Below are 26,742 nucleotides of genomic sequence, written 5' to 3'. Positions count from 1 at the left end.
CAAATGCTTACTAAATCACCACATTATATACTCTTAGTTCCAGTAGGTATAAAAATCACCAAAAAAATCTTACAAATACAAAATGAAAGATATCCCAGTGAACTGAGAGTTTCACAAAGTTGCCCCAAAATTCAAAATTCTGGATTTCAACTTAATTTCAATATTCTTATTAACAAAAACCCTAAGAACCGGTTCACTAAATATCAAAGCAATCAGACTGATACATTTTGAGAAACAAATTTTTGACCAAAAATGAGAAAAATTGCCCCAAAATACAAAATTCCAGATTTCATCCTATTTTCAATAAATCTAATTAACATAAACCCTAGGAACCTGTACACTAGATATCAAAGCTACCAGATCAGTAGTTTTAGGAGAAAAAAATTGTTGACCAAAAAAAGGCAAAAATTGCTCCAAAAATAAAAAAAATTGCCAACATAACTTCAATACATTATATTGAGATTAATTTCAGATACCTGTATACCAAATATCACAGCTATCAAATCAGTAGTTTTTGGATAAAAAAATTTTATCAAAAATTGGGAAAATTGCCCCAAAATTACAAATATGTAAATATCAATACATTTGTACAAGCATGACTGAGTTCATCCTGAGGAACATGAATATCAAGTTTCATAGCAATCAGACGAGTGATTTCAGAGAACAAGATTTTTTTAACTAAAAACGGAAAAAATACCCTAAAAATACAAACATGCAAATTTCATCCCAATTTTTGCACACATAATTTAGAATATCTCAAGAAATCTGCATACCAAGTTTCAACCAAATCTGACCAATGCTTACTGAGTTTTAGCCATTTGCAGGATTTTTCCTTTTTTCCCCTCATTTGCATATTTTTGGCACTGACATGTTCATTTGAAGAAATTCACATCTCCACCCCTAGGTGCACCTGTACACCAAATACTAAGACAGCAGGTGCTACGGTTTAGGAGTTTTTGACGTGGACGGACATACATACATACATACATACATACATACATACGTACATACATACATACACACATACAGACGACATTTTTCCACCTTATAAGAATACCTCCCATTTGCATATATACATATGCATATATGGGAGCTAATACAAAACCAACAACGATACAACACAGTAAAATGAAAAGAGAGATAATGCGTACAAGAGATGTAAAAGTAAAGCTGGGCTTTGCGCGTATCATAGGAAATGTAAAATCAATGAAACAAGTGTAAAAAATTATGTAAAATCAAAAGCGGAATTCATACATGTAATAAAAAGTGAAGGCAAAACGAGATATTGACAGCAAACTGGTGTCTGGAAAGCAGTATGAACGAAGAAATAACTTACAATACTGGAGAGCTGTAAAAACCGATCGCACTATGATGGTGAGAAAAGGCGAATGACAAAGCCTTACAAAGTACTCCCTAGAGTGGAGAAAATGATACATGAAAAAGTGGCTCCATAGGTAAGTGAACGGAAATAAGATGGCGTGCAAATCTGGCGTATATTCTACCAATCTTTTCTGTTAATGCCATTGGGACATAAGGTGTCGAGTTCTTCAATTATTTTGAGTTCCATTTGTTTTCTGATACTGTCTTTTTCGAAAATATTTTGCAGAGTGCAGTGAAAAGAAAGTGACTAATGCTATGACCAGGACTATTGAAAATGTTCGGCTATAGGGGTATTTTGTTTGTTCTTATACTATAAAGATGTTCGTAGATGCGTTTACGAAGTTCGCGTTTGGTTTCTCCGATGTAAAGAAGATGACATTTTTTGCAAGTTATGACATAAATGAGATTGCGAGTTGAACAATTCATGTTGCCAGTGATTGAGATTGATTTATCAGTGAGGTGGTTGTGAATACGGCCATTGTCTGAAGATTTCATAAATTTGCACTGGTTGCATTTATTGCAGGGTTTGCATCGTCCGGTATATTCTGAGCGGGGTCTTTGGTGTGGTTGACTTTAGCTTGGACTAATAGTTTCTTGAGGTTGGCTGATTGACGGTATGCTATGACAGGTGTGTTCTTGAAGACTTTGCTGGTGGCCTGGTTTGACTGAAGTATGTTCCAGTGTTTCCGATAATTGATGGTATGTGTGGAAGGGTAGGGTTGTATTCAATGACGAATGGTATCCTTTTGTGGGTGTGGGTTTGATTGAAGAGGTTGGCTGAATAGGATCGTCCATGTCTCTAAACTGGTGCATCCTCTTTGTAGTTGGACTGAGTGCAGTTTCGCTCCTACCAAACTCATAGAGTTTTTTACCCAATTCGTAATTTACATTTGCATTTATTGATTAAAAATAAGGTTAGCCGATAAAGATACCACGTTTTCAGAAAAACAGCGCAAAGAAAGCATATTCAAGATCAAAATTTGGCCCAATTTTAATATACATGCACATGTTAATCGGTAAAATAATGAAATTTGCCCATATTTCGACTTCCGCTTTTTGATTTCAGGGTAAAAAAGTGGTTGGCCGAATAATGTCACGGGTTCATATTGGCACAAACGACTAAATTTTGGAGTTAAGTTTCTCATCTTAATGGAGATTCCGTCAAAACATATGTCTTTTAAAATCATTTAAATCACTAAAATCATGTTTCGATCGCATAGCGACACGGGAAGAGTACCCAGAGATGTGGAAACGACATTTTTTAATTTCGATTTCGGACAAAGACAGTATAGTGAAAAAGATAACTGATTCGAAGTAAGTGAATGAAGAACTAGTTTACAAACTGCTATTGCTACAGTGTATTGAAGCTCAAAACTTTCAGGAAATTATGAGGACGAAATATTTCAGCATTAGTTATTTAGATTTAGCGCAGACCAGAAAGATCTAATGGTCGCCATGGAAAACAAAATGTGCGTTTGCCAGTAGAGACAACAGCTACGAAGTCGTAGCAACGTCTCAGCGAAAAATTGTGTTTGCAATCAAATATGTAGTCATACAGATACGTAAGGCATTTTGTCTTTAGTCGCAAATCCCGCACAGCGTTGTTGAAGACTCTGTCAAGCAATCAGCATTTGGCACTGAGATAGACAACACATTTCATGACACCAAGACTTTGACAAGTAATGTACACACTGTGCAACGTTAACGGTTGTCATTTTCATTAATCAACCGAAAGACGTGTAGTATAATAGAATCTCACACCCCCAAGGACCTGGGATCAGATTTCTCACACGAGTTGGGGATATTTTGTCTCACACGAGCCGCAGGCGAGTGTGAGACAAAAATATCCCCAACGAGTGTGAGAAATCTGATCCCAGGTCCTTGGTGTGTGAGATTCTTTTCTCACATGACCACAAAATGCGTTCAATTCACATTGGACACGTACAATATTATCAAAAATCGTGACAACTCTGTCGTCTGTCGCTGTACTTTGACCTGCTTACTTTGTAGTTCTAGTCCGTGTGTTACTCGTCGTGCCATTGGATAACATTTTGCGCGTGGAACAAACAGACTGGTTATCATCCAATCAGAGGTCGTGTAATGTTTACTGCAGAGTGTGGGACGGTTTCTGAGAGTGTGGGATCGATTTATCCCACACTCTCGATCCCGCACTCCCAGCAGCCAGGAATGTGAGAAATTTCTATCTCTGCAGACGACTGCCCTCCGTTACAACTATATGTCAGGTATCGACTTGTGAACTCAATATGTTATCAGAAAGTGTGCAGTGGGTCGTGACTGAATTGTCTTTTGAGGATGAGTACATCAATCCGATACTTCTGCTTTTAATTATCATCATCTATGTCTTCATTAGTTGTAACCTTTGATATCTGTTTTCATAGACAACTTGACGTCACATATTTTGTCAACACATTGCGTATAGTAAACAAAACGCCGTGTCTGCATTTACTAGTGCTTTGCAAAAACTTGACAGAGAAGAAAAAATAGTTTAATGCAGATGCTTTCTAGGATTATACATAGAGGTATCAAAAGTTAGAGTGGACAGTGCATTATAAACTTAAACTAGTTTTAATTTATAAATTTCCATATTCATTTATTATAATATGTAACAGGTCTGACCTGAGAGCGAGCGCAGCGTAGGGTATATCGTCATTGATGTTTTCAGGCAATAGCATGCTAATTTCTGTGTTTGATGCATGATGCATATCTTTGCCATTGAGGTTGAATTGTTGTCATTTATATCATTTATATCAAGTTCACTAACGAAAATTATTTTAAACTGGTAATTATATGATTCCGCTCAGTTTATTATATTAAACAGGGGCGGGAACAGAGGCAGTCTAATGTAAAACACGTACTTGAAATTCCCGTCGGTAGCTCTCAGCACATGATTTTTAATTCTCGCGTGAGTTGACCGTTCGTTCTCGCGAGAGTAGGCTTGTTTCAAAATGGCGGCGCCTAGTGATGACCGAACCGGGCCTTCAAAAGTGATCGAAAATAGTAATTTTGAACCAAATTTCACACTTTCTTTGAAACGGAGAGATTCTTTTGTCGGAAATATACATTGTTGAGTAGGATTTGTGGTAGATGATATCTTTAATTTCACGCAATCCGTGTAAAAGTATTCAAAATGGCCGCCTCCATGGAAGTGCTCTCTTTTCAAACTCATAGGTATATAGAGATTCATTCTAAATTCCATGTACACACGTTAGTCTTAATGCTCGCTTCGCGAGCGGCCTTCGGCCGCTCTCGCTGCGCTCGCTATTAAGGTGATAAATTCGTTTCTTACCAATTACAAATGTGAGAAGGAAAACAAACACCAAGGTCTTCGTTACAACATCCATGATGATCACCTGAAACAAAATAAAGAGAAAAATTGTTGTAGTTCCAAAGACATTAATGTTATGACGAGAAACGCATACAAGACAAGATATCAAAATGAGCTGATAATCGTACATTATATTACGGGATTAATGACATCACATGTAAAATATTGGCGGTGATTTCAAGTACTGTGGAGCTATTATGGAATATATCAGGTTCCAGTTACACGGTATGCTCTCCGATTTCAAAATTTAATTTCAAGTTCCCGAGCAAAACTCCTATTCTGTGACAACTTCGTTAATGCTAACGAATGGGACGTGATAGTGTCTCTTCATTTTATTGTGCTTGGCTGATTTGCATAAAGATGCCGATGACGTCATTGGCGCGATACATTGTTGTCCTCAAGAAAGCTGAAGAGATGACTGAGGTGCAGAAAAGGTGCCAGTCCATGCACGAGAGAACTAACGAGAACCTCTTGAAAGGTATTTTTTCAAACCCATATGTTGACTTTTCTGTTTTCACCGATTTGTGGCGCGATTCCTCTACTTTTTTCAGTCTCGCGCTCGTCATGGCTGCTACTGTAGTTCGCTGCTCCAAAACATGAACATGGTTTTGAAAGCAATGAAAAATTACCAATCACACATTTGATTTCACCGCATATGATAGTACTTCGGGCGTAAGAACTTTGTTCTCGACCGACCAGTCCTGTGTTAAGTCAAGCGGTAGAGACCGCATGACCGCATATAGGGGCCGTTGCACTTCGAAACCACACCAATTTTCGTACTTCTGTAAGCAGGGTGCACAGGCGCTCCTTAGCTGGATAGTCTGCCAAGTAGATCTCGATTTTCGGCTAGATCTATCGATCCCGTAGTCGATATGCCCGCCACTTTGCAGACTACCAAGACTACCTAGCTAAGGACTGTAAGGAGCGCCTGTGGCAGGTTGGGGATGCCGTATGTTTTTACCTGCTACATCTTAGCAGCAGAAAAAACTCATGATCGCAGTTGTTGACTTCCTCAAATATACAGTGAAAAGATAGAGTGAAAGAAGCAGAAAATTTCCATGTCTACAGAGTGGCCGAGATCGACTCTTCTGGTGTTCGGGCTTTGTTGCGTTTTGCCGGTGTCTAAATAGTGTACTATGTAACGAACTGACCGACATATGCGGCAGTACAGTTCAACGTACATCTACAGAGCGATTGTGCATTACCTTAGCCCAAGCTTGGTGGTACTCTAACTTAAGCTTGAGTGAATGCTCTTCGGCCAAACTTATCGTCGATAAAGATTAATCCAATCTTTCTTGCAATTCTTGAGACAAGGTTTGTGTCCAAAGCTTGGCGCAGACTTATTGCCAAATCTCAAATAAAGTGTACCTGACATTAAGCTTCAGTGAACCTTGGCATTTTAACCTTCACCTGACGGCAAACAACAAAGCTTGAGAAAACGTAGACATGACGTTTAGTCGGTATTCGAGCGAAGTGTCCAAAATGCGGACAACGTTATGTGTAATAACCCCTTTATCATACATGCATACATTGTTATGATCATTTTGCTGGCCACGCTCCTATATTTTATACGAAACCAACAGAAATCGGCCCTTGCTTATTCGCTACAGCGCGCTGTACTCAATAGACAGTTGGTTGCGAAGGAGTCGTGGCAACCGTTTCACTTGTTGATTTTATCGGCTATCGGGCCATTCCACTTCACTGGGTGGTTGTGTACATCTTCGAAGCGAAAAATTTAATTATGAAGATGTCAATACGGGCTTCCATAATATGAAGGGTGCTTATGTTTATCGAAATTACTGCTTTGAATGTTAAATATAGGCTGGAGTGTGTAAAGTGAGCAATTTTGGTACTGTGAAAAATATCCACAGCCCTTCATGAAAGTTACGGGCCCACCAAAAAGCACGGCCAGGTCAAAATCGATCTCGTGAGATATAGCTACAGATATCTATGGCCTCTACGTACAAATGCAATATGGGTGTACGTATGTAGTAGTTGTACCAGTCAGTCCATCTTAAAGAATGATCAACGTCCTTACACGTCCCATATGCCGACTTTATCTTCTTGGGCCAAAAAAGATGCTGTTCCGATAACATGGTTTTCAAAATTAGGGTAGGTAGGTCGGTAGGGATTGTTTTACGAAATATTTTTATTTTAACTCGCGTTTGGTATATGTATATACCAAAGAGACGTTATCTTATAATACAGGTGAATCAATTCATTTGCATCCTCTTTGCATGTCTGTCTGTCTGTCTGTCTGTCTGTCTGTCTGTCTGTATGTATGTCTGTCTGTCTGTCTGTCTGTCTGTATGTATGTATGTATGTATGTATGTATGTATGTATGTATGTATGTATGTATGTATGTATGTCCATCCACTTCAAAAACCCCTCAACCGGAGCACTTCGAACTTGATGTACAGGTGCACCTAGGGGCAGAGATGTGGATTTTTTTCAAATAAACATGTCAGTGTTAAAAATATGCAATGAAGGGGAGAGAAAATCCTGCTAATTGTTAAAGCACTGTAACCATTGGTCATATCGGGTTGAAACTTGGCTTGCAGATTCCTTTAGGTATTCTAAATTAGGTGTGTACAAATTGGGATGAAATTTGCTTGTTTCTATTTTTGGGGTAATTTTTTTTTTGTTTTAGTCAAAAGATCTGTTTCTCTGAAAAGGCTTGTCCTATTGCTTCGAAGTTGGTATTCATATTCCTCAGGATGACCTCAGTCAAATTTGTACAAATTGTAATGATATTATCATCTTTGTAATTTTGGGACAATTTTCCAAATGTTTGGTCAAAATTGTTTTATCCAAACACTACTGATCTGATGGCTTTGATATTTGGTATACCGGTTCCTATGGTTGATCAAAATGTGATGTATTCAATTTGTAATTTTGGGGCAATTTTTCTCATATTTGGTCAAAAATTGTTTCTCAAAAACTACTCGTACGATTGCTTTAATATTTTTGTACAGGTTCCTAGGTTTATCTTAATATGATATATGGAAATTCGGTTTAAATCGGCAGTTTTGTATTTTTGCGGAAATTTTTGTCATTTTTGGTCAAAATTGTTTCTATCTAAAAATTACTGATCTGATAGCTTTGATATTTAATGTACAGGTTTCAAGGTTTTATCTTAATATGATTATTGAAATTAGGATGAAATCTGCAATTTTGTATTTTGGGGCAATTTTTCCATTTTTGGTCAATTTTTTTTTCTAGAAAATACTTGTCTGATTGCTTTGATATTTAGTAAACAGGTTCCTAGGGTTTATCTTAATATGATATATTGAAATTAGGATGAAATTGGCAATTTTGTATATTCTGACAATTTTTGCCATTTTTGGTCAAAAAATTTGTTTATCAAAATCTACTTGTCTGATAGGCTTGATATTTGGTAGACATGTTCCTGCAGATGATTTTAATTAAATATATTCCAAAAACGGTAAAATGATTAATTACTGCACTTATTTTTGCAGCTATTTTCACAATTTTGGTCAGGCTGACCTGAAGTGGGCTATCAAAGATTTCCTTTTTCATCAACACATGTGTCACAAAAAATTACTGTCTAAACAACACAAAAGAGCTCTTTCAGTTGCTAAGTTACTTATTTTAAATTTTCAGAGCAATATCTTCAATTTTGGTTTTGGTAAAGTTTTTCCCTAATTATTGACAGAAAAAACAAAATAGTATGCTGCATTGATTTGAAATTTGGTTTGTAAATCCCTAGAAATGTTTTAATACATATGTTTTCAGAACAAGATGAACAATTGCAATATTTTTTTTATTTTTCTTTGTTGCTGTTTGTAAAAAATATCATTACAACAACCACTTCCAATGCAGGTTTGAAATTTAGCTTGACGGTTCCATTGAGTGGTTGTACCATGAACAAAATTATATTGAGAAGAGATTTTCTTATTTTAGGCGATTTTATATCTACAGAAACTTAGGGTACATAATATGGTGATTTAGTAAGTATTTGATAAGTTAAAGTGTAATTGGGGTTGAAATGCAGTAAAAATCATAAAAAGCAAAGCTGAAGGTGATTTTAGCTGGTTTGCCTCTAATAAATGTACACGTTATGAACGACTTACGAAGCCGTAGTCACTTCAAGTTTCCCCAATCCGCTCACGAATTCCTTTCTGAGAAAATGAATTCGGTATAAGGAGGTGGGTAATTCTATAAGATGGACTGACAGACACAACTACTACATACGTACATCTACGTTGCATTCATACGTAGAGGCCGCGACAGCGCTGGTCATATACCATTTGGAAAGAGGGGTGTCCGGACTACACATTGAGGATAAGCAAAAAACAAATGACCGAGCAATGCGGAAACTATACTGAAAAGCGTGTTTTATTGGCGATTTCCCTTTTTAAGTAGGAAAATTGACATATTGCTTTGTTAAAAAACTCAATATCATTTAATAAATTATAATTCTAACGTTTTGATTTGCACTCGACCGAGAAGTAGTTTAGGCAACATTATCGTTGTCCATCTTGAAATGAAAACTAGGTTAATACGCATCATTAGCAAGGCGTCGAATTTGAATGTTGTTCTTGTCGGTCCTGATAATCCGGCTTGACAAATAGTCAGGCAAACTTATCGGACTTCACATACTGTGAACATTTTGCAAAGGCTCGAAGAGGACCGATGTTATCAAAAGACCACAAAATGTTTCATGGTTCTTACATACACGATCTTCAAGGTTTCTGTTATCGGTCAATGAAAAAGAAGGACCCTCCTTATTGAGTGTCAGGGTTTCTCCCAACTGCGCAATTGCGCAAATTGCGCATTTCGAGCCATTTTCTGCCCTTTAAAAGTTACTGACAGCGCGAAAATCGCGCACAAAACACAGCAAGCAAATACGCCCATATGATGGTGACCCAAGCGCATAGTGTAGTGACCTGTGAATTTGCTGTTGTTTCTGCCCCCTAAAATGTCAAGTCTGCCCCCTAATTTGAAGAATGGGGCAGAAATTGCCCCTTCAGTGAACATGCAGAGAAACACTGGTGTTTAAGAATTAATTGAATCCTCTTAGTATGACATGTAATGTAATCAAAGGAAAGTGGCTTCACACATCACTCATCTCGTCTTGTACGTGCTTTAGTGTGTTTTGTGTCTAAATTGTGTTTTGGCTGTTAGTGTGAAAATTAACAAGCGAGTCGTTAATTTTAAAATAAGCCATGGCTAGACGTGGGCGTAGTCAGATGTGTCTTTGACAGCCGTGACCGTTTGTCCCCAAGTTTCGAAACCAGAGCGCGGTCTCTTCCTCAGTCGCCTGAAGATATAAGTATATCTTCTTTATTTTAATGTCACGTCGATATTGTTGATCTCCTGTTTTTCTAGCAGTGAAGCCAGAATACTTATATTTGGATCGTAATGTGTTCGTTCGTTCATTGACTTGTTCCTAATGCAGTGGACTTTGGCCTTTATCAATGTATCACTAATGTTCGTATTTATTTTGTATGCGATGATTGGTTGTTTAGGAAATAAATTCCTTAATATTTCGTCCTTTTCTATATGCTCCCAGTTTTCACACAGAGCTAGTTTCATAGCTTGTGTCTTTATATATGGGCTATATCTTGTTGTAAACACAAGTGTACGTTTTGTTCTGTTTTTTGTTCGCTGGTGTTCTAGTTGCGTAATTCTTGTGGCGAACTTTATTTGTGATGTGATTCTAGAGATTTCTTGTTGTTTGTGGCCACGTTCAACTAATCTTGTATTGAATGAATTGACTTAAGCACTAAAGTCATTCACATTGTTGCAAGGTTATATGTTTTTGTATTAAATATATTTTATTGGGTTTTCTTTAAAATGTACAAGGTAATATTAACGTAAAAAGTTTGTACACTAGATAGAAGTATGTATAGATTTTCCAATTATGACCAGTGATCAAGTAGATATATAATATATGTATATTATATATCAGAAAGATCCGCCTTCCATAAACATTAAAAGAAACACTGTAATACAAGAACCAGTCTTTTTATCGTGAATAGATCTTGAGGAATGTATGGCCAGAGGGTAAAGTTAAGATTTAGAAAAGTTTTTGTTCTTGTTTTGCTCTTCTCATCAATATCAATGCAGGCAAAGTGCCAGGATTCCAAATCATGTTATTAGCATATTGTGTGTCATGTCAAAGAAGTCTGTAGTGTTGTTAGAAAATGAATTCATGTTCAGGTGTAAATTCAATTGTCAACAATCAATCACTGAAACACAAACTCCAAAATCTGTATTGACAAAGTGCAGACGGGGATTTAAATTTGGTTGTCAATGACAATGTATTTGATGCAGTGTAAAAATACTGGCAAATTGTCATTAATAGAATTACTTTGGTTGTCTTTTCTAGATCACTTATCTGAATAACAAGACAGTGATGGAAAATCACTGTTCATTTAGAGCTGGGAAAGGTTTTCGCAACTACATGTCTGCCGTGCTGTATCAAATTACACACTACAAAACTATGGGGATCAGAAATGTTCCAGAGATTTAGAGCAATACATCTGCACCACAGTGATGGCATATACCACCCGGGATCCACAGCTTTAAAGCCTGAGATGTCTCCTGTGTAAAGTTTGTGAGACCAAAGTCTAGCGGTTCTGAAGCATGCATGTAAAGTACACTTTTAACAATTCTGTGAACACTGAATTTCCTGATTTTCACTGTATGACACATTTGCAGGAGAGTTTATTGCAACATCACAAGTTTGTACAATTACTCCTAGTGCTTCCATACAACCTTGATAACCTAGCTCTAACTCCTTGAAACAGCTCTGGGTAATTTTGTAGTTGGCTGTTATCTCTCATACCAGTTCCAAGACCTGAGACTGATGGGTCCATTATTTACCTTTAAGTAACACAATCATTCCCCCTGCTACCTATTTACAATTATTCAACTCAATGTCGATATAATGCTGTTCTCAATGCTGATCAACATCAACATTTTGAAGGTCTTCATATTTCCCTTGATCAAAGTTATAAAGTTAAAGGTTCACAAAATACAAAATGATAGCCCAGAACAGTGCCATGAAGTATGGATTAGTGGAAAATGAGGCCCATGCAGCTGCAAATTATGCCAATTTGAGAAATGTTAATGTTTATTGATGTGGATTTATAGTTAACCCAGATGTGCCCTTCCTTACCAGATAGGGTTGTAACTTTTATACAACCCCAATGAAATCTGATTCTTTGGAATTCTAGAAATTAAATGTGCCCAAAACAGTCCTACAGAAAATGCCCCTATAAATTTGAGCGGGGAATGTACAGACTGAGAAAATCTCATTCTCAGGAAAATTTAGGATTTCAGCTAAACAGCAGACTTGCTGACACTTATTGCCAATATTTATCAAATGACATGTAATACTGTACCTATACTACAGACAAGGAAAGTAATTAATTAACATTGCACTGCAATTGCAGGTGATGAAATATCAAAACAGTCTAGTGTGTTGTGTCATTTAATATGCTGCCTTTTGTTGCTAAAGTTGATTAAAAGGAATTTATTAAAATATGTGTTCACTTAAAAATATGTTGTGTACATGATGATATACAATTGCTTACAAACACATTATTGAAAAGACAATTATCAAATCGTGTAACAAAAGGGCTATCGGATGTTAGAGGTCAGTATGGTTCGGTAACTTTCAATGATTTTTCACCATTTTTGTCCTTAATGTCAACTGTAGTTTCTTTTTCTACTCCCTAAACAATGCTGAGTTACAAAGTGTCATATTTGTAAGCTCAACCTGTACATAATAAGACACGGTTGGAACTAATTCGGGATAATTGGATAGTGTGGTAATGTTGGTTTAATCTACAAATGTAAGCTCATCTACTTTCCTTTTATCATAATACACTTGTTTTACGGGTAATTTGTAATAAATACGATTCGAACTAATTTGGGATAATTGGATGGTGAAGTAATGTCGATTTAATCTACAAATGTTATCCAATTTACTTTTTTTATATTACACACTTGCTTTTATGAGTAATTTGCGAATTGCAACTTTCAGCTACATGGCACCTGATACTTTTGAGAAATTTGCAAAATATGAAAATTCAATTATCCCAAATTAGTTCCAATCGTGTTACTCTTGCCAGTTTAAGCTATAGGGCACCTAACACTTATGATAAATTTGAAAAGTTAAAAGATCCAATTCTCCGAAATTAATTCAAATCGTGTTTAGTGTTGACAAATTAAGTGAACACTGGTCTGGAAAAAGGTTAAAATGCAAACAATTATAACTGTGTATTTTACAAATTCATGTATTGACCCTGTATTGACGAGCTAAGTAATTGTTTCAACGTGCTTCCAGGAGTTGAACAAGAACTTGTAATTGGCATTCAAAACAAAAATAGTGACAAATCCATCAAAGTTACACTTACTGGTCCTCAAGGCTCCTGAACGAAGCACTCTATAAACCACATATTGGCAAACACAGTTAACACATGTACATGGAAGACCAATGCAAAGAAGACTTATTGAGTATTTCAGAAGGAAAGAAAAGAGAAAAATAAAAATAAAACTTTGTGAATGTATACTAAAAAGCAGTCCGTCACATTTCGTAATACTTACATGAGATAACTTACAGTAGATGTAACATTTACTTTCGATGGTTTTTACAGCAATTTCGTTCCGCCTTACAATTAGATTTCCTAGTTCTACCACATAGAGCATGAATTGCCAAAATGACTGATATTAAACTTTTAACAGAACTTGTATAAATGTATTGTGCTTTGCTATTGTTGTGGATTGAATTTCACTTTAGCTGTCAACGATGTTGTAAGCTATATACACTATACCTGTAGGTTATGTTGAAAAGCCAAGCACTGGGCATTTCGTCATGCTGTATGATCTATAAAACGAGAAAGTACAACTAACGAGTTAGAACAAAATACTGTAAAATCACCAAAAGTCGCTACTTCTGTACCACCAAAGGAATAACCTTCAGAAAATATTTGCAGCACAAAACTTTGAGAAAAGTTGCATATGACAACAATGGCCAAAGGTCAGCAGGTTCATTAAAGGTCAGAAGATCGAAGCTTCAACAATGGTTGATAAGTTGAGGCGTCAAACAAAGTCAGGATATCGAAGCTGCAGTGAAGGACGGTAGGTTGAAGATTTATTACCAGAGGTCAGAAAAGGAAGCTTCGAAAGAGGTTTGTATGTTGAAGCTTCAAAAAGGTCAGGAGGTCAACGATTCAGCAAAACTGGGCAGTAAAGCTTTCCCTGAGGTTGGTACGTCAAAGCTTCAACAAATAGACAAACCTTGGTAAAAGAGTAAATCCCACATCTTCAAATAATCTTGGTACACAAATTGGTTTTCGAAGCTTGGACATGAAGCTTCGTCTGAGCTTTGAACAGCATTGCCGATGGTGTTGTACAATCGCGCGTGATATGCATCGGATCGTGAACGATGAAAGGTGTCCGTGTCGCGATGTCAGTCTCAACGCAAACAAATTTTCAACGCGTTCGTTTGTTTATTTTATCCAAAGTCTGATTACTGGTATATATATTTTTACTGACAAACAGTCATAACAGCTTTCAAACCAATAATTTGCCAATATTCAACAGCAAAATCGGCTCCCTAAACTGGGCAAGAAATCAACCTTAGGTCAAATGCTTGGTCAATAATGGATCCAAAGCTAGTAGAAACAAGGATGATTAAAGCTTAATCCGTAAAGTTCGGCCCAAGATTACTGCACAAGCTTTGAACAAGATTTGAAAATTTCAGCTTTTGTAAAGGTCAGTTTACTCCAAGGTTCAACAAATGTATGCAAGGATATGCTTCAGCGAATACCTTGGGCGTCCTAGTCTTAAATTAAGGTCGGCACGCTCACCATTGTACCGAGTTTCGGCGCCAAGCTTCGTGTAACCATTGACAAAGCTTAGACCAAGGTACTGCACAATCGCGTGTGTAACATTTAATCCAACCTGACGTAAGAGTGAGACTCTCTTCCAACTTACATATTGCTGCATTTTGAAAGAAAATCATGATAGAGTATGTCATGATCTGTTTGGCAAAACTATATACTGTACAGTGCAGTGATTTCATCCCTTCCCTGATAAAAGCCATCGCAGCCATATTGTTTTTGTTGAGATATTGTTACAAGCTGGTGTTTTGATTTGATGACAAGGTCAAGCAAGAGTATACTGACATCGCCTGGATAGTATTTTTTCAAAAATAGTTTCTCGATCCTCAGAATAACATCAAACATAAAAAATGTGTGTATGATATGAACCTGACCTTATTTTTATTTAAAATTCTAAAATGCTATTATGAAGCTGTGGGCGCCTGCCTAGTAAATGAAGTATCATTTTAATTGCAATGGTTTTATTTCCATAGAGTGTACCTATATGTTTATTATGGATAATGAACAGTACCTGTTTGACCCTAATTGAGTCAACAAAACTGGAGTTTGTAATGTTCCAGTTTCCATTAACACTGTGTAGTCATTGCTCACATATCCTCCTGCGGGTGGATGGACCAGAAATTTGAGTATTCTTCCTGATCTAAGTTTGACTATTTTATTTCTATGTGTGACAACTGCCTGAGTACAGCAAGAAAACACAGAGACAGTGGTTGGAATTTCTATAAAAGTAACCATGCAAAGGATATTCTACTTCATGACAGTGAACACCAGTCATTATTATTTATAAATACTTGGCGGAAATGTGTTTGTAAAGCAGGGGTTTATGGGTATTGTAAACACCTAGCAGCCACCATGTTTGTGGTAATGGATTTGGAGAGATGTGGACTAACAGAAATATCAGAAAGTAGCACCCAGAAATTACAAACACACCACATCCTTGTGTTTATAGAAACACAGCTGTAAAATTTGACTCAATTGACTGGATAAGGCATGACTATGAACGTGACTGTAATTTGGATAGAGTATGTCGTCCAAGAAAATGGAAAGATAATTAGGGGCCCAAGCCGACCGGCTGGGACCCTATTGTTATTGCTCAAGTTCTACTACTTCCTCTTCTTCCTCTTTTTCTTCTTCTTCTGCCGATTCTTTGTCGACCTAGATCTCTAAAACGGCTGAACGAAAACTTCTCAAATTTGCAGGGCTAGTAGGTATTAATTAGTACTCGTGCACCTGACCCTTGAAATTTTGATTGGTCACGTGACCTGGTGGCCATATTGGATTTTCCAAAAACCTAAAAATGGCTTCTCCAGAAGACCTTGGAGTCTAGTCGATTTGAAATTGTTTGTATAGCAAGCACAACTTTAGGTCTTTAGAATTTGCAAATAAAATTGCATGCGGTGACGTGACCTTGGTCGCCATATTGGTTTCTCTAAAATAATTATTTAATGTTTAAAAATCTTCTTCTCCAGAATCGAAACTCTGATTAACTCAAATTTTACTCATGCCATCCCTACAGTGATCTCTTTCAAGTTTGCAAAAGGCATTTTGATCGGTCACGTGGTTTTGGCGCAATATTGGATTTTGTGAAATCACAATTTAATGTCTAAAAATCTTCTCTCCAGAACCGCTTCACCAATTGAATTAAAATTTTACAAATATCACCTACAGTGTGATCTCATTCAAGTTTGCAAAAGGCGTTTTGATCAGTCATGTGGTTTTGCAGCCATATTGGATTTTGCAAAAAATCGTAATTTAATCTTTAAAAATCTTCTCCAGAACCAAAACACTGATTAAGCTGGAATTTTACTCATGTCATGCTTACAGTGATCTCTTTCAAGTTTGCAAAAGGCATTTCGATCGGTCACGTGGTTTGGCCGCCATATTGGATTTTGTGAAATCACAATTTAATCTTTAAAAATCTTCTTCTCTAGAACTAACACTCCGATTGAACTAAAATTTTACATCTGTCATCTAAAGTGTGATCTCTTTCAAGTTTGTGAAGGCGTTTGGATCGGTCATGTGGTTTGGCTGCCATATTAAATTTTGCTAAAAAATCGTAATTTAATCTTTAAAAATCTTCTTCTCCGGAAGCAAAACACAGATTAATATGAAATTTTACTTATGTCACCCTTACAGTGATCTCTTTCAAGTTTGCAAAAAGCTTCTACATCTATCATCGAAAGTGTGATAATTTTCAAGTGTGCGAAAGGCATTTGGATCAGTCTCGTAGTTTCGCCGCCATATTGGATTTTGTGAAAAATCGTAATTTAATCTTTAAAAATCTTCTCCTCCAGAACAAATACACCGATTGAACTAAAATTTTACACTTATTTTCCCTAGTGGTAGTCCTTTAAGTTTGTGAAAGGCATTTTGATCAGTCACGTAATTTGGCCGCCATATTGGATTTTGTTTAAATCACAATTTAATCTTTAAAAATCTTCTTCTCCAGAAGCAATACACACATTCAACTGAAATTTACTCGTATCTTTCATATGCGAGCACTTTCAAGTTTGAGAAAGGCATTTGGATCGGTTAAGTTGCCCAAATGTTCATAAGGCTGCAGTTTAAAACCTCGTCAGTCAGAAGATCGATCAGTGATGTATGTTATATTGTACACTGAAAGTCAAAGACGGCACGACAGACTGCAATGCCCGCTGTCAAATTCAGCTAGCAGTCACACGAACCTAATCTCGGCCCCTTGTAAAAGGCAACTTTTGCGACCAGCTTTTGTACGCCAGGTGACGTTGTCGAGTATACTGCGACGGAAGTACTTAGAGGAGTGTGCCACTTGCTTTAAGGGGTGGCCCACCGGTGTGATCGACTGAATAGAGACAAGGTCTTGCCAGGGCACAATTACTGGGGTCTACGCACAGCTGATATGTGAGTATCAAGGACCATAAATGAAGCTACTCGGGTATTTTTATATGTAGGTGTCTGAATGCACGCTCACTTGTTCATCACAAGTAAAAAGAAGATACATGACATTGCAAGGTGTGGTGATTTGTTTATGTTTCTCTATCTGACATGGATGGAGTGGCCCTGGTGTGTTGTGTAACTGAGAGCATTTAGCTGATTAAAATGTAAACAAGACCACATCAAGTCCAGCCGTTAATGTCGTAAAAATCGCTGATACATATCTACTAAAACAGCACCTTGTTAAATGAAGTTCTGCAGCTTGATCGAATTTCACTGTATATGCTTTGTGCAGTTGCATGCCCGGTCTAAGAGATCGCCGAAATTTACCTGATATTTATCAGGGATTTGGGGACTCTGATATCGATACTAGATAATAGTAGAATGACTTGCCCTGTGCTTCGGTACGCCAGATGTGTGAAATCGTCGATATTTAATTGGATGTTTATCGGCAATTTGGGGACTCTGATATCGATAGTACACAATACTAGAATGACTTCCCTGTGCCTCGGCATGCAGGGTCTGTGAAGTCGCCGATATTTACTAGATATTTATTGGTGATTTGGGGACTCAAGTATCGATACTAGACGATACTATATTCTGTCAAATCCCGGTTAAATATCCGATATATATCGTGACCTTGTATTTCTGGCCCGGATTTCTGGTCAAACCCGACTTCCAAGGACTGACTCTAACTTCGATACTGAACGATACTAGATTCTGTCGAATCGCGGGTTTATATCCAATATCGGAGAAGTTGGACGCTCTTGCCATAGTTCTAGGTCTAAATAGGTGCGACCATTTTTTACATCCATGGTGCGACCTGGCATCTAATGTTTGTTTGCACAACTTATTATAGTGGAAACACTCAGTAAACATCCACTTCCTTCGGCGTCTTTGCCTGCTTTGTTTTGTGCGCGACTTCCGCGCTGTCAGTAACTTTACCAGGGCAGACAATGGCTCGAAAATGCGCGATTTGCGCAATCGCGAAGGCGAGAGAAAACCATGTCCACCATCGTAAATTATGCCGGTTCCATCACTGTTACTAATGAATCAAAAATAATCCTTATATCAGCCTATTATCGACATATTTTGTCATTTCATTGTCTACTTTTTGAACAAGATAATTGTCGCTTTGTCGTACGTCGGCCGATGACTGACGGCAGACTTCTTGGCATGCAACCAACATAGTGAGTTGATAGCGTTGGAATATTGACAAAAGCTTAAATGAGCATGCGCCAAAAAGTTTCAAGATCCCCCCGTTTTATAGTCCGTCATTGTACGCTTTCGGTAGTTTCGAGACATCCAAACAATGCAAATGCATTACAAATGCACGGTACGATGCGCCTAGAGTTGATTGAAGTCGGTGAAATGTTAAAAATTAAAATAATTTTTAAAATCGTAGTTTCTTTGGTGTCTCTCCTATATCCATACGAACCTATTTGAATTAGGCAGCGCAGGCCAGGTTTCCTAGCAATGGAATGCGTTACCTGAGTCTGTGCAGTAGTGAGTTAGTTTCAGTCGGGGATTCGATATATATCGGACATTTCACCACCTTACATGTACATGTTTTCATAAAACCGACTTCATGGACTGACTGTAACTTCGATACTAAACGATACTAGATTTTGTCAAATCGCGGGTAAATATCCGATATATATCGGAAATTTCACCGCCTTACTGTTCTGGTAAAACCCGACTTAATTCCAGCATGCTATTTTTTACATCCATGATTCCAGGGACTGACTCTAACCTAGATACTAGGCGATACTGAATTCTGTCAAATTACGGGTAAATATCCGATATATATCAGATATTTCACCACCTTATAGATCTAGCCGAGCCAATCTAACTTCGATATTGTATAATCTAGTAGCCGTAAATATTGGATATCATATAAAAAGTGCAATGTCGCGGTGTCCTCGGGATTCCGGGATAAACTCCTTTGTGTAGCGCTCACCCCGCCCGCTATCGCGTTCACCACACTCAGGTGTCTCACATCACCTTCACCCCACTAAAGCATTCACAAATCACAGTTTACGATGCAGCTAGAAGGCAGCTACAATTACCAACTACAAATTGTTTATTGATTGTTGTCAGTTGGGAAGGAAACAAGGTTTAAAATGGCTGCTCACTCACAGCCTGTCGGTAAATGGCTAATCAAATCTGGACGCTCTAATAATAGTTCTAGGTCTAAATAGGTGTGACCATTTCAGTTGTTAGTGTAGCTGTTCAGAACGTTTCTTTGCACAACTTATTACAGTGGGAACACTCAGTAAACATGCACTTCGTGAGGTTTATTAGTGTAAAAGTAGCCCTGCGTTCAGGTTTGTGTTCCCGCGGCGTTATACGGCCTCCACCACAGCCCTGCAACGGTCTGTGGAGATAACTTGGGTCTCTTCGGCGAGATTCACCATGGCCATCTCCATGAGTAAATTTAAATTACTTGTCGAGTACGTTATGTTTCAGAATGCGAGCGGTTTTGGACGTTAGAAGAAGTTAATCGCAACTTTTCTGCGGTAGGTTAGGAGGTAAAAGCAGATAGGGAAAGGATATTGCCTCTATTTTTTACATCCATGCCCCAATAGAGAAGAATTTCGGCCAAAAAGACCGTATTTCGTTGCGGTCTGGATCTGGACCGGACCGCAGACACCCCAGTTATTACTTCCATACGATCAACCTCCTATCAGTGCAACGGGTGTCGATCATTCTGATGTGATCGTTGGCCCATCAAACGGGTTTATATAAGTTACTGAACCTTTTCAGAGGAGCTGTTCAAGTTACGGATAAGTGTGGAAATCCATGTTTGGCTGTAGGTGACTGTGTGATTATGGATAATTGCGGTTTCCACCACGCGCGATATATTGAACAAAATCTCCAACTACTATTGCGGAAAGTCTACCGTGAATTTGGAAAGTTAGGTAACGGCAAAAGCATACGACTTATTTTACAAAGTAGAGCGAGTAAGGCACTCCTGAACGGCGAAAATGTTGGTGGTGTATTGCTGGCAACAAGACAATATCTTTACTGACGTTAGGAACTTGTGTTGATTGGCTTCCGTAAAGATGAATTCGCGAGATTTTTCAGTGTATTGTGACGTGATATCGGAAACAGATTTTCAGAGAAGGCACTCGCTCGTCTGCCGAGTCAACGTACTTCCGCATTCATATCGTGCAAATACGCAATTCTTGTCGCGATATTTGAGCATTAAACTTGATCGTCAGTGAAACAAAAAGATGGTTCTCAATATCAAAACATTATGTATTTTATATTTTAGGGTTCTGTTTAAGTAATAGACATGAATATTTGGATTTATGATCCATGATTTCCGCGGTCCGTGGCATGATTCAAGCTGGCCGTGAATACGTACTGATTTTTTTTGTGATGACCCCTGACCCAAGTGTCATCGATACGTTGTGCGCGCTGTCCGAGCATCGCTTGCTAAAATTCATGGAGCTACCAAAGCTCCATGCTAATTCAAGCGTAAAGCAAATGTATCGAAAGTCTAACATGCACAAATATCTAAAGTCTGTGAGTATTTTACTTTTGAACTGGTATGAAAATGGATATCTAATTCGTTTGAAAAACTGGTGTGCTGAAGCAGGTTTCGTGCTGTTAAAGCGCGACATGTACAGTACAGCACTGATAGCGATTGCAGGTTTGTTACCAAGGCTGCGTTCACAAAAAAAAAAACGGTTAGGGGGGGGGGGGGGCTGGAGAAATTCAGGAACGGTGATTCGAAAATTTTGAGGGTAGTAGAGAGGGAACTTGAAATATTGCCCCACCTGTAGGGGGCACTTGAAAATGTTTTGGTTTCCTTTTATGTTTTACATTTTCCGATTCCAAGTTTTTGTAGGTAATTTAATGAACAATGAATACCATTTTTATGTCATTCAAAAATGTTGTAATGTTAGTAATAATTTAACAGAATCTACAACCATTTTGTCACATTCCATGACTTTTATCTCGACAAAAATCTAAACATTTGTGATTTGTCGTAAAAAAATCAGACTTGAGCCTAGTAACAGGGCACAAGCTCCAACCGTTGATGATTTTTGCAATACTTCTATGCAATATATCAACTACAGTTTCTTGCTGTCTCCCTACAGCATGCTCAAACACACAATGTTCAGTTTCTCGACAAAGCCAGTATATATAAATATGTATTAGGTGATAGTTTAATTAGAGTCCAGACTGACAGTCAGTTGTCAGCATTGATGCATGGTACACATACACTGGCTGTGCTAGCAAGCTGAATACTGGACAGTTCAACATACTGTAGAGAGTAGAACACGAACGAAGTTGTATAAACTGAACATAATATTGTCAAAATTATCAAAGATAATACCGCTACTGCCTATGGGCAACTGTCACTACCAGATACTGCCCTGTTACTGGTACAGTAGTGTCACTGTTACTGCATACGTGAGCAGTGACAGAGAGAGCTCTGACTATGATGTACAGGTAGTTGAACAATAGTGTGTGTCAAATGACGCTCATGAATTCTGGCATATGAGAATAATCAAATATTACAAACAAAAGAGGGGTCACCATGCTTGATTTTCTAAATTTTCACATTTTTGTCATAAAATTATACAAAAGTAAAACTGAACAGTAAAGATGAAATGAAAAATATATGACTAAATGGAATTACAACCAAATTTGCAATTATTGCACTCAAAATTTTTTTGATGGAATATTTCAGCCTTCCAGTATGTCAATATTGAGTAGCATCTAATTCATATATGTCTTGTACTTTTGAAAGACATTTTCGGTAGCTCACCGTGCTCAGTTTCAGACTCCACATTTGATTTTGCGAAAATCGCAATTATCTCTACAATCTTATTCTCCAGAACCACAACACTGATGGCAATGAAATTCCACTTTTGTCATTCTTAGTGAGAGCTCTTTCAAGTTTGTGAAAGGCAATTTGATCGGTCACGTGGTTTTGCCGCCATATTGTATTTTGCATAAAACATACGATTACGATTGAAACAGACAGTAAATATGAGATGATGTTCAAAATTCTTCTTTACAAGGACTTGACTGTTTTCAAGTTGAAATTTTGCAAATAATAAAATCACTGCACGAACTGGACACCATGTTAATCGCTTGGGCCCCGCCAACGCTGCTTGCAGCTTTAATTATAATGCGGTTTTGCTGTTCAGAGGATACATAGAGACTTTGTTTTGTGGAAGGTAATATTGCCAACACTTTGGGAATTTTATTTTACTTATGTTTTGCCTGAGTTGACAAAATGTAGCGCTAGTAATTAAAAACTGTGTAGGATATTCTACAATTATTGAAGCCATACATTGGAATTACTTAGACACAATATGCAATAGATGAATCAAACATTTTAATTTTATTTTAATATTTTAATATTACATTTATTGTCTATCTACATATTTAATATACAAATACTGATTTATACACCGTGACAAATACTTTTTATGTATACTATGCGTACTGTAGAATATATCTGAATATAAATTAAGCAATTAATAATCACATAATCTGTCAATTTATGTTTCTGTGACTATTTTACATACGGAAATTGTTCAGTGATATAGAAATACATTACATAAATCAATATGATAAAAGTGAACTATTTATTCGCTCCCATCATCAATAAGAGGAGTAGAAAATTTGTTAAATGACAACAAACATGCCAGATCTCTTCTAATTGTCTACTCAAATTAAAGTAATTGAAATAGTCATTTGTAATATTCTGAAATTCTTCACTCTCTCGATGGTCCTTTAAACATATATTCTCAGACGAGCGATTCTACGAGTTTCAGTCTCCTGTTTTAGTGTCATCTGATCATTTCCTTTAAGAAAAGGAGGATGGTTTACACGACACCAACAGCGCCAAACAGTTCTTGCACTTCAAAACCTTTATCTGCCATAACATGTACACCAGATAATGTAGAAAACTTATCAACCAGCCCACAATTTTTTTTGTTAGCTCTTTGTCTGATACAGAACCAACATAAAGGTCAGAGATGAAAGCTACTGGACCATGTGGTAATATACCAACAGGGCCTTTGGCAATGTTATGATTTTTTGGGCTTTGAAAATGATTCTTCACTTTTTTATCACCATTATCGTTTTTTCATCGTCTTCGTCGTCTCGCGTGTCAGCCGTCGGAAACAAGATAATACCTATATTTCTTCAGTCACAGTACGATAGTGCCACGCCAAAGTATAGGCAGACTATACCTCACAGCTTAAGCTAGCAAAGAATGAGTCAACATACATGTCGGCAGTTACCAATATTGACTTACTGATTCTCAAACAAATGGTTTATATGTATACATACCCAGTGTAAGAATGGGTCATTGAGGGAATTGTCTTAAAATTTCTATTGCGTTGAGCAAGTGGAAATAGACTGTTTCATCAGATTAGCCATCGCTGTTGCAAACTTTCCAATCCTTGAAGTAGCTGCAGCTGAGCAGGCGCACAATCAAATCAAGGGTTATGTAGATGCGAGTTACTGGCTACCTGTACACAAAACATCTGACTTTTTACCCGCGACCTGACGACGTTCTGAATAAAAGCCACATTGAGGCAACGTTGCTATATCGAATGAATATGAATGTTTATTTGTCTTCAGCCCTCCGACCAATATGGCAATTGGTTTCAAGCGAATGTTTGTTGGAAGCTCTTCCAGGTTCGAAATGATGCCATCGATGCAAAATTGATTTAGTCTGATTCACATTTCATTAAATTTCGTCGAAATTAAATGAATGTCTCTTTGTTTCATCTCCGATTTGCCGCCAATGTATTATGTATGAACAAGGAACATTCTCAGAGGAAGACTGATTGGTCATATCGTGTTGAAATCATATTATCGAAAACTAAAAGAATTAGTACCGTACCACCGGTGACACGCAAATAGCATAGGTATGTTACAGGGACGTGGAATGTGAAAGTCTTTCAAAAAATCGCTTAAATGGGTTTGTGTCTGTGTGTCGCCCTTAACGATGCAACACTTGATGAAATTAAATTTCGCCAAGGGCTGCAGCTCGCGATCAGCTCACCTTATGGAGACGGTTATCCTAACACTTCGGGATCGGTTAAGTCTTGGAAGATGATGCGATGCCTTCGACGCCCAATCCTTAATGATGATGAGTTTGAATTACTGTCCTGCGCAGGAACTTGTTTCTGTCCGTTAAGAGGTATAATGAAAGCGTTTCACTGACCTAGTAATGGGTAACAAAGGAAGTGACGTATTCCTCTGAAAGAGAGTGAGGCCTCGAGCTTCGATCAAGCTATTCAACGGGTCCTGAGACATGCATAAATGCAACAAAGAATAAAAGGAACAGTCAAGTCCAAAGTGCCATCTGCTCGTTAACGATCATGGAATTCAAAATAAAGCAATACACATCACAGGGACTCGTCAAAAGGGATCTCTGCCTGTTAATGCCGTACAGCGTGCTGCCTGTCCAGCGAGGCAACGACATGAAACCCCCAGGGAAGGCTTTTCATTCCTTGTTCAGATTTGTGGGGACGCGTAAAGAGAAAGAAAAGTTATCTTTGCAAGTGTTCATATGTGTGACGGGACAGGGTGAAGGACATGTTGATGACGCATGCAGACAAACAGACAGACAGACAGACAGACAGACAGACAGACAGACATCCATGCATGCTTGTATGAGGCGCCGAATGTAAAAGACTTAGTTTACACATTTAAAAACGTATAAGCGCACATATTTACACGTACACATCATAGCATTGATATACACACACAAACACACACACACACACACACACACACATATATATATATATATATATATATATATATATATATATATATATATATATATATATATATATATACACACGTATACTTGAGATGTACAGATAGCTCCCAGTGTTGTTCGTAGCGTGGTTTGGTAATAGTAGATGAATAAAATTGCACACGTCTACTGATCTGCTTGTATATTTTCTGTTTATTCTGTTGGTAATTTTGATACAACGTTTCGTCCTAAAAGTAGGACTTCATCAGGTTGAAGACAAATACAGAACAGTGTAAGGATAGTGTTGATCCTAATTAAATGCTAAACGGACTTTACAGGCTGAGTAAATTATAAACTTACAAAGGATATAGAATATGACAATTCTTACCGTTTATGTGTGGCGCAGATGGAAAGTGGCAATTCAAAATTGGCGGTATTACCGCCATGGTTATTTATAGTGCCTGTCCGAGGGCGCTGTGAGCAATTGTTATTTAAATTACTTTTAGCTAAGAATGTTGAGGCCGTTTGGTGACAATGTACCCAGTTTTGAAATCCAGATGGATTCTATTTTCTTGCGAAGCGTGTCATCTTGTTTATTTATTTTGATAATCCCTATTATTGAAACGTCGTGAATGGTGTGTTGATTTTCGTTGAAATGAATCGCGACGGGAGTGTTAGTTTTGAGTCTTATGGTAGATAGATGGTTATTGAACCTGAGGCGAAATTCTGTTTTTGTTTCACCAACATATTGTTTATTGCATCTGTTGCATGTGATTAGATAGACCAGGTTTTTGGATTTGCAAGTAATGTTATGTTTGATGGTGTAAACGGAGTTTGTTACGTGACTTTGAAATTGCGTGGCATCATTGGAGTACTTGCAGATGTTGCAACATCTGTTTGAACCGCATTTGTAGAAACCTGCTGGAAGTTTTGACTGTTGTATGTCGCTATGGACCAAGAGGTCTCGTAGATTATGGCTTCGTCTATGAGCTATTATTGGTGGGTTTGGAATGGCAGTTTTGCAGCGAGTTGATCAAAGTCCGTTTAGCATTTAATTAGGATTAACACTATCCTTACACTGTTCTGTATTTGTCTGTATTCTCCCTTGTAGACATCTTCAACCTGATGAAGTCCTACTATTAGGACGAAACGTATCAAAATTACCAACAGAATAAACAGAAAATATACAAGCAGATCAGTAGACGTGTGCAATTTTATTCATCTTACATATATATATATATATATATATATATATATATATATATATATATATATATATATATATATTGATTAGGAAAAAATTATGAACAAAGCAAAAAGATGAACGCGCCTTGATTATCACATGTTCTAACCACCGATTGTTTGCGAGGAAACTTTATCATGATAAATGTAAAACACAAAAGACCCTAAAACATGCGATAGCTTACTTTAAAACTAATTTAGATTATCCATTGTCCTCCTCCACCCTAACGGAGATCAGT

The 26,742-nt window shown here is 37.5% G+C and overlaps 1 protein-coding gene across 2 annotated transcripts in view; it reads right to left on the bottom strand.

The window, feature by feature from the left end:
- The window catches only part of LOC139126313 (uncharacterized), a 31,938-nt gene extending 7,191 nt beyond the window's left edge, over positions 1-24,747 (bottom strand). The window contains exons 1-3 of one of the 2 annotated variants that reach the window (XM_070692389.1): positions 24,560-24,726; positions 13,534-13,586; positions 4,688-4,751 (exon numbers count right to left, since the gene is read on the bottom strand). In XM_070692389.1, the coding sequence (XP_070548490.1) occupies positions 4,688-4,742 (55 nt within the window). In that variant the 5' untranslated portion in view covers positions 4,743-4,751; positions 13,534-13,586; positions 24,560-24,726. Of the gene's footprint in view, positions 1-4,687; positions 4,752-13,533; positions 13,587-24,559 lie in introns of both variants that reach the window. The other variant, XM_070692388.1, reaches the window with a different exon arrangement.
- Positions 24,748-26,742: the final 1,995 nt, after the last annotated feature.

Source organism: Ptychodera flava, assembly GCF_041260155.1.
Source record: "Ptychodera flava strain L36383 chromosome 3 unlocalized genomic scaffold, AS_Pfla_20210202 Scaffold_27__1_contigs__length_13241970_pilon, whole genome shotgun sequence".
Classification (NCBI taxonomy): Eukaryota; Metazoa; Hemichordata; class Enteropneusta; family Ptychoderidae; genus Ptychodera; species Ptychodera flava.
Note: the sequence above shows the minus strand (reverse complement) of the source record. Positions and strands in the feature narration are given on the sequence as shown.